At 51.6% G+C, this 9,260-nt stretch overlaps 1 protein-coding gene across 1 annotated transcript; it reads left to right on the top strand.

Moving 5' to 3' along the window:
• Nucleotides 1-449: 449 nt before the first annotated feature.
• LOC102709752 (patatin-like protein 3) lies at nt 450-2,669 on the top strand. Its single transcript, XM_040525228.1, has 3 exons — nt 450-1,554; nt 1,640-1,702; nt 1,816-2,669. Exons 1-3 carry the CDS (start codon nt 652-654, stop codon nt 2,089-2,091), a joined length of 1,242 nt encoding a protein of 413 aa, XP_040381162.1. The 5' UTR covers nt 450-651; the 3' UTR covers nt 2,092-2,669.
• Nucleotides 2,670-9,260: the final 6,591 nt, after the last annotated feature.

Genomic DNA, 9,260 nt, shown 5'->3' with positions numbered 1-9,260 from the left:
CATGATAATCATACTTTGCCGGGCAGCGGTTTTAGAGCTCCCTGCAAGCCACGGTAATGTAAACCATGCTAACAAGTACTCTCCATTTCATAGTGTAAGCATTGACTAGATTTATTTAAATGTTAATAAATAAATTATCTATATATATATATATATATTAATCAGTGGGTAAGTCTATATCAAGTTAGAAAATTTTATATTATAAAACGAAAACGGAGATAATAAGGTATAACTAGCTTCACTTGGTCATTCCTCCAATTATTTGTGTCAAAGAAAGAAAAAAAATCATGAATAAGGACAATGAAGGAACATAAACAGAGGAGTTTTAATTAGTTTTATCGCTGGAAAAGAGAACATTTTCCCCTGCAACATGGAGCACCAACCGGCGTGTACAAGCAAGTATCCATGAACCCCCAGAACAACCGAGTACACGCGGCGCGCCAGCGCGACGCGCACGCGCCGTGGCGGGAAGCTGCAGCGCGCGTATAAAATGGCGCGGCGCGCGAGGAAGAAGACGACCAAACCACAACCAAACCCTCGGCCTCACTTCGCTGCGGAAAGGCATCTCGGAAGCCAAAGAAAAAAGGAAAAAAACAAGAACCGAACTCGTCGGAGGGAGAAGGCACGTCGCGTGGTTCTGTACCTAGGCTAATGGCGACCTCCTCGCTCGCGTTGCTCGATCAGACGATGCCGTTCCCTGCCGCCGCCGGCGTCGGCGTCGCGGCGTTCGGCAGTGGCTCTGACCGCCTCAGCCAGGAGATCTTCTCCATCCTCGAGTCCAACTTCCTCTTCGGCGCGCCACCGGCGGAGGGGCCTGGTTATTACTCTGTTGGCCGCGTCCGCGTGCTCTCGATTGATGGCGGCGACGGCGGCGCGCTGGCCGCGGCCGCGCTGGTCCGTCTCGAGCGCCGGCTCAAGGAGCTCTCTGGGAACCCTGATGCCCGCGTTGCTGATTTCTTTGACCTGGCGGCCGGCTCCGGCGCCGGTGGGTTCCTCGCCGCCGCGCTGTTCGCGTGCCGGATGCCCGCCGAGGCGGCGCGCGACGTCGTTGCCAAGAACCGGAAGGTGTTCTCCGGCCGCCATGGGAGGGGAGGGCTGTTCTGGAGGCCCGAGTCGGTGTTCAAGAAGGTGTTCGGCGACCTGACGGTGAGGGACGCCGCCAAGCCGCTGCTGATACCCTGCTACGACATGGCGACGGCGGCGCCGTTCGTCTTCTCCCGCGCCGACGCCGTCGAGGCCGAGGCGTTCGACTTCCCGCTCTGGCAGGTCTGCGCCGCGGCGTGCGGCGTGGGGCCCACCGAGGTCTCGTCCCTCGACGGCCGCACCAGGCTCCGCGCCGCGGCGGCCACCGGCGGCGGCGGCGCCGTGGCCAACCCCACGGCCGTCGCCGTCACGCACGTGCTCCACAACAAGCGCGAGTTCCCCTTCGCCGTCGGCGCCGGCGACCTCGTCGTGCTGTCCCTCGGCGGGAACAACGCCGCCTCATCCTCCTCCTCCCCCCGCACGTCGTCATCAAGCCTCCTGCGCATCGCCGGAGCTTGCCAGGCCGACATGGTGTGCCATAATTCTCGTGCATTTCCTCTGCAAGGACAATTAATTGTACCATCCTCTCTTACCCGACGGTGTCTGCGCTTTTCAGGTGGACCAAGCTGTATCAATGGCGTTCGGCGAGAGCAGGGCGACCAACTACATCCGTATCCAGGTAAAAAAAAAAACAAGAACAAGGAGAAAATCATTTTACCATTTTACACATGCTCATTTTACCAGCCAAGAACTGCAAAGCACTAACTCCTCTCTGCTTCGTTCTCACCTCAGGGCAACGGCATTGCGGCCGGAGCGACGACGGCGGAGGCGGCGATGACGGAGCGGAGCGTGGAGTCCGTCCTTTTCCGGGGAAAGAAGCTAATGGCGCAGACCAACGGCGAGCGCCTCGACGGCGTGGCGGAGCAGCTGCTGCGGGAGCACCACCGGAGGATGGAGAGCAAGACGCCGGTGGTGCTCATCAAGCCGTCGGCGACGCCGAGGACGTCGTCGTCGTCGGCGTCCACGCTCATCACCGTGTCCACCAACGCCTCGTCGGAGTCTCCATGAGACACGCACACACGACGAACCAAACTGGCGCCAAAATTAACTACTAGCTTTGCCTCCTTTTTTTCTTTATTCTATTTAATTTCTTTTTTGGATGCTGGAGTTCATCATCGATCTTGTTGCTTGGAGTAGTAAAGTAGTTGGCTTTGATTGATTTTTAGTTAGCCCGAGCGGCGCCGGCGCATCGGGTTTTGGTTGCCTGCCGGCGCCGCCGGGCGCTCGCGCTCCCCGCCCGGGCCGCCGCCGGCGACCGGGAAGAAAGAGGAGAGTGGCAGAGTGAGGATTGTCAGAGAGGCTTCCTATTCTAGCTAGGAGAAAAAAAAGAAGAAGAGATGCCGCGTGACGTGGCAAGAGTGACGTGTGCCACTGCAGCTGAAGCTGCAGCGTATGATGATGTGTACAATGTACTGCTACTGGCTACGTAGTTGCTTGCGATGTAATGCGATCGATGTGGCGTTTGCTGATGTAACTATGTAAGTTTTTAACTGTCCGTGCAATTTGCCAGGGATCAGTTCAGATTTCAGAACAATGTTGTTCATCTTCAGATTTCAGAACAATCTGTTCATCTTCAGTTCAGATTTCAGAACAATGTGGTCATCTTCAGATTTCAGAACTATCTTTAGTTCAGATTGCATATCTGGTAAATTTTTACACATAAAATCTTCATTGTGATCATACAGAAACAAGAAGGGTGTAAATTACTACATTGTTAAAGGGTACCAAGTAGCAACATCGTCATGACAGAAAGCGTTCTACATGGATTTAGGCTGCATTAGCACCAACCTGAGCACTATGTTATCCCATTCAGTTTTCAGGCTTTTGGAAAGAAAGATGAAGGATCACTGAAAGCCGAGAGGAAGCTGCAGTTTTTTTGTGCCATCACAGATCACACAAAGGAAAAGGAGCATGATGCAGCGTAAATGCGTCACTAGAATCTAGTTCCTGAACCATCTACTAAACCAGAACAAGAAGGCTCTCCATTCCAATTTCCCTTTGGTCGAATCATCTTTAGTCAAGAACACATTATGGATCAGGAACCGATAAAAAAGATTCTAATCTTCAGAGGTAATTTGACTTCCTAGATACAAAACAGGTGGCACTTTGTACCAACATCATTGTCATCAACCTGGGTAGGATGAACTGACATCATTCTACCTACCATTTTATCCCTGGCTCATTTTTCAGGTTTTCAGAGAACCATCTTCCAAAAGTGAGGGAAAAGTTAACTGAAAATCAGTAGGAAAACAGCGCTATGATTTTTATGCCGTCAGTGAAAAGCCGCTTCTTTAGAGATTGAAAGCTAGCTAGCAGTACTGGTACAGTGTAACAGTGATAATGTCCTACAGTATGCCTGACTATCACCACAGAAGAAAAAACTTACTGAAATTCATGCAGACTTTCAGGTGATTCAGAACAAGCCGTCTAGAAAACAACATTACAACAGTCGAACCAGAACTTATTGGGCTCAGATGACTGTATTTCCTAGAGGAATAAGGCAGCGTTCGGATGGTGGCCGGTAGTTAACTTATGCCCGACACGGAAAATATACTAATAGATTAGTATATGATTAATTAATTATTAAAAAATATAAAATATATTAATATGATTTTTTAAAATAACTTTTCTATAATTTTTTTTAAAAAAATACACCGTTTAGTAGTTCGGAAAGCGTACGTGCGAAAAACTTGAGAGGATAAGTTAACTAGTAGGGGCAACGAATACGGCCTAAGTTCACTAGGATCTCTTAACTTAACGTCGAGTTTATCGAGTCTCTTAGTTCCAAAACAAAAAATATATACTTCTAAACACACATAAACAATTCAAAAAGTCCCTAAATTTATTTTTTTGACGATTTTACTGCGTACGACCCTATATGTTAGATTTTTTTTTCTCCTTACTTCTTTTCTCTTCCTTCCCTATGTCCCTGAAGGCCTAAAGTTAACTGCGTCCATTAAAAAAATCGCTTCAATCCAAGCGAGTAGATGTGATTTGGCTTCAGCTGTGCCAGAGACTCCTCTCCTTCTCGTCGGCGGCGGCGGCGGCGGTCATGGGCTGTATGTACGACGAAACACAGAAAGGAATCGAAGGGCAGTTTCGGTTAGTTGAAACCTGAACGAGAGATGCTGGTCGGCGTAACCGGCGGCGAGGATGGCCGCGGCGGGAGCTGCCTACGGCGACTAGGGCGACGGCGAGGTGGCCACCGACGGTGGCGGGGGCGGAGGACGAGCCTTCTGGGATAAACCCTTTTCGGGCCGAATCAGCACGGCCCGCTCGTGGTAATCACATTCCGGCCCATATTGTCTGCGATTTCCCGTTCTCGTCCATTTTTGTTCAGATCATCCGTGCTCGAATTCTATTTTTTAAGTGTATCTTGTTTCACTTTGCACTAGATTTAACACAGAAACCAACAGTGGTTTGCATTAATTGTGATAAAAAATTGACAAGAGTGGCAAGCGTGTGTGTTGACTAATGAGGGTCAGGTCGTGAAATCTGTACCCGCAAAACGATGGTTCGTATTGTTGTGTGCAGGTGCTTGGGTCAACCTTGGTCAACGATAGACCGGGATCAAACTCAGGGGATTTGTGGTCTAGTACGATCGAGGACGTTGGGTGACAAGGTGGGACACAGGTGCGTACGCAAAATTGGACATCGTGCGGAAGCATCGGAATTCGCAAAGAAAATCGAGGAAGAGGAGGTACAGTAGATATGCATGGCTGCATTGCATAGGGGGATTTAACTTTTTGCCAATTTTAGAAATGACACCTTATATATTTGCCACCCGCTGTCTATGACACGTAGGTCCTCATGTGTCTATGACATGTGGGTCCAGTGGCAAATATGTTAGTGCCATTTCTAAGAGTGACAAAAAGTTAATTATTCCGCATGCATATGTACGTGCAAAGAATGGATGGCTAGCTAGTTGGTTGGTGCAAGGCAGCATGGCTGGCTTGGATTGCTTGGCTTGGTCAACCTGCATAAGTGCATGTATTGGTGAGCTAGCTTGCGGGTGGATGCAACAACACCATGACGCATGCACTCGGGAGACGGGCCAGTGGTCGCTGACGGCTGGGCCCAGGCGATGCATGCACGCCATGCAGAGGGAATCGCTGAGAGCAACCAGTGCTTCGGTCTCGGGTGGGATGCAGCAGCTGCTGACAGGCGGGCCCCGGTCGAAATATTCGGTGCACACGAGAAACCAGTCTGCAGTCGACGCGTGGCAAGACCTTCGTCCTCACATGCGCACGGGAGGTAACTGTAAGGTGGATTTTCTGTGGCATCCGGATCAGCTGCGGCAGATCAGAAAAAGGAGACGTGGCTCATTCTGAGGCCTTGATTTTGCATCCGACGGCTGTGAGGACTTGGAGTAGCCGCCAAGTTTCAAGGGTATTGTGGTCTTTTTTTTAATGGAGGATTAGCCCTATAAATAGGGGTGAGATGGTTGTTTGAGTAGGCAACTTTGTGATGGAATAAAAAATGTTTTCGAGAGCGGTTTATTACTCTACCTTATGTTGGCTAGATGTGACAATAACTCTCATGAATTGTTTTTGTTAAGTGTCACGCCCAGAAATTTACACCAAATTTCTGAACAATAGCATGTATTAAATCTCGGTCCAGGCATCAGCCCGAGTACACACTATGACAAATTAATACACAGTTCCACGTCTTAAAAACAAATAAAAACAAGTATCTATCGAAATGCAGCGGAAAAGGAAACAAACTAAACCATCTAATCTTCAGCTTCAGCTGGCGAAGACGGCTCCACACCACAGGCATTCTCGACGTCGGATTGAACCTCACTTCAACCTTCGGAACAACCTTCTTCTGACACCGGCTCTGGCACTTGCTCTGGTGGGGGAAAAATTAAGCAAGGCTGAGTACAAACCACCGTACTCAACAAGTAACACCCAAGAGAGGGAGGATAATGAATGCAATAGGGTATCAATGATAGGCTAAGGTTAAATTGCACAAAGCTGCAGTAATTTAGCAAAACAGTAAATAAAATAGACTGAAATAAAAGTAAAGTAAACATTTAAAATAATCATCCACTGTCCAACGTTACACTACGTTGCAACAGGCCCAGACCGCTGTCGAACGTTACACTACGTAGCGACAGGGTCAACTCTCTGTCCAACGTTAAACCACGTTGCGACAGACCCAAACCACTGCCAACGTTACACCACATTGCGCAGGGTCAAGCCAGTTCCAAGATTAATAAAATTATTAAAGAGGTTCAACTAATCCCAGTGAGTCTGTCAGTTCGCCCAATAACCGCGGGCACGGCTATTCGAATAGTTTTACTCTGCAGAGGTGTACAACTTTACCCACAAGACATGGCTGCCAAGCATGTTACCATGCCCCAACATATCACCACGATACCTCAGTACGGAAACCATGATAAGACCTTTCACCTAACCCTCCCTAGACAATCGCACCACACTTCAGGTTTCACCCCCTCCTTTACACCAAGTCGGGCAGTCCCCTCTTGTGCCTTGGTAGATCCGGAAGCAGGAGAAGCTTTCGTTACACCACGATTGCCCGTCCATACTCCATCACGCCTACCCTTGCCTGGGTACGTCGAATAGGGACAAGCTAGATTACGAGTCTGACCGTTGCCCATTCTGGCTTGCGGTTAGTACGTGTAAGACCTTCAGGGTTTCCTGAGAACCAGTCCTTAATTGCCATGGGCACGACTCTCAAAACCATGCACCCACAGCCCACCATAAGCAATATTTTAGTTGTATTAATCCACCTCGGGAAATGAATAATGATAACAACCATTGAAGGCGTACCAAAGTGCAACAATAATTAAATAATAATTGGTGAGCTAGTTGAACTAAGCATGGCTAAGCATTGACTAACCCTAAGTCTAGTCAAATTAACCCTGGGATGACAATAATAATGAATGGGAATCAACGGATATAATGGTAAATTCCCAATAGATAAATACAATAAATAGATTTGCATAAAACAATGCATGTTTGAATGTAAAAGCGGGGGATTTTATAAACATAGGTTCAATATGATCAAAGAAGGGTGCCACTTGCCTTGCTTAGACCCACGAGGAACTTCGGCGACGACTTCGAGAACGAACGACGCTGCGACGGGGTCAAAACCTACGACAAACAAGTCAAAACAAACAAAACAGGCTAAAAAACTATTGAAACAGGGAAAGAAACTATTTTTAATGGATTCTTGGCAATTTTATAAATTTAATGAAACTTGAATGGACCTAAACGGAGACTAGATGAATTACTTATGAATTTTAGAAGTTTTCTGAGTTTTTTAGCTAAACAGAAAAGTCCTAGATCAATTATTGCGCAATTAATGGGGCTGCTGACGTCAGCGAGGAGAGAGGAGGCTGACGGCTGACAGGTGGGGACCACCTGTCAGTGGGAGAGAGGGGAAATGGGCGGCTGACACGCGGGCCCGGGGAGGAGAGAGAGGAAGGGGCTGGCGGGGTGGCGACTGACGAGTGGGTCCCGCTTGTCAGCGAGAGAGGAACAGAGAGGAAGGGAGCAGAGCGCGCGGCTCGCGGCGCGACGGCGCGGCGGGCGGCGACCGGCGGACGGCGGCGCGGACCGGCGGGTATGCGGCGGACGGCGGCGATCCAGTGGGTGGCCACGCGAGAGCTGGCGACGGCGCTAGGAGCGGCGACGACGAAGGGAGAACAGCGGCGGCTCGGGGAGGATGACAACGACGGCGCGACGGGAGAGCGACGACGGCGTCGGCGAGCGCTGGCGCGAGGCGACGGGGACGGCGGCGATGGCGAAGGTGGTGACGAGAACGGCGACGACGAGTCGGCGCGGAGGAGGCGGAGACAGCGATGGGGTGGCGCGGCTCGGAGCAGCGACGAGCGGCGGGAGGGAAAGACGGCGACGGACGCCGGCACGGGGAAGAGGCGGCGACAACGCGCCAGGTTCGGCGGCGCTCTAGTGGCGGCGGGGCCACCACGGCGACGGCGCGGCGATGAAGACGGCAGGTGGAGGGGCGATGGCGATGGCGCCGGAAGGTGGAGGCGACGGCGGGCGCCGGCAGCGAAGGCTTGGTGGCCGCGCGACGATGGTGGCGAAGGGCGGAGATGCAACGGCGAGCGCCGGCAGCGCCCGACACCAAACGACGGCTCGCGGGATCGGGTGGCGGCGGAGGACGTCGGCCGACGGCGAGCGGCGGGGCGCACTTGCGGTCGCACGAAGAAACAGAGGAAGGGAGGAGAGCGGGCTCACCGGGGTGGCGCGGCGACGACGGCCGATGCGACGAGATCGGTCGGCGCCAGGCGACGGAGGGGAGCTTCGGGCGGAGAGGGGAAAGTGGCGGCGGGGCGGCGGCGCGAAGATTTTATAGGTGGTGGCGCCGGCTAGGGCGGAGCGGCCGGTGGAGACCGAGTCGACGACGCGGCGAACTCGGCGGCGGCGGTTGCGGCGGTGGTTGCAGCGGCGGCGCGGCGGAGGACTCGGGGCGGCGGCGGACTCGGTTGGCGCGACGCGGCGTGGGCGCGGGCTGGCGCGGAGACGGGGTTTCGGTCGCTGACAGGTGGGCCCCACCTGTCAGTGGCGTGAGAGAGAGGAGGGAGGCGGCGCAGACTCGCGGCGAGCGCGGGCGCGGACGCGCGAGCGAGCTGGGCCGACGGCCCAGGCGGAGGGGAGGCGCGCGCGGGAGGGGCGGGAGGCCGGAGCCGGTCGGCTGGGCCGGCTGAGGGGAAGTGGGCCGGCTCGGCTGGGCCGGCCCGGGAAGGAGAAAAAGAAAAAGAAAAAGGAAAAAGAAAGAGGGAGGAAAATTGGACTTCGGCCCAATTTGAGGAGGAAGGGAAAAAGAAAGGAAAAAGGAGGGAAAAAGAGAAACCCCATTTTTGCCGAATTTTAATTTATTTTGTTTGGCCAAATTTTATACTTCTGCAATTTAAATTTAAATCCAGTTAGTCGATTTGCGAGCCTCGATTTAATTGATTTAATTCCTTTTAGAGGGATTCTTCCTGAGTTAATTAAGCCCATTGTTGCGTACGAATTTCTTTTACGATTTTAGGCTTGGGATAAAACTCCGGGCGTGACATTAAGCTTGTGAACCAAGCTTTGTAAATTTCAAAAATAAAATTTGAAGTTTACTTGTGAAATGAAATTTTATTTACCGCATTTAAATTCCTGTCGATATTTTCTGCTCTGTTTTATTTTTGATAT

The sequence above is a fragment of the Oryza brachyantha genome, chromosome 6 (genome assembly GCF_000231095.2).
Source record: "Oryza brachyantha chromosome 6, ObraRS2, whole genome shotgun sequence".
Lineage (NCBI taxonomy): Eukaryota > Viridiplantae > Streptophyta > Magnoliopsida > Poales > Poaceae > Oryza > Oryza brachyantha.
The sequence above is the reverse complement of the archived record's forward strand: the minus strand, read 5'-3'. Positions and strand labels throughout refer to the sequence as shown.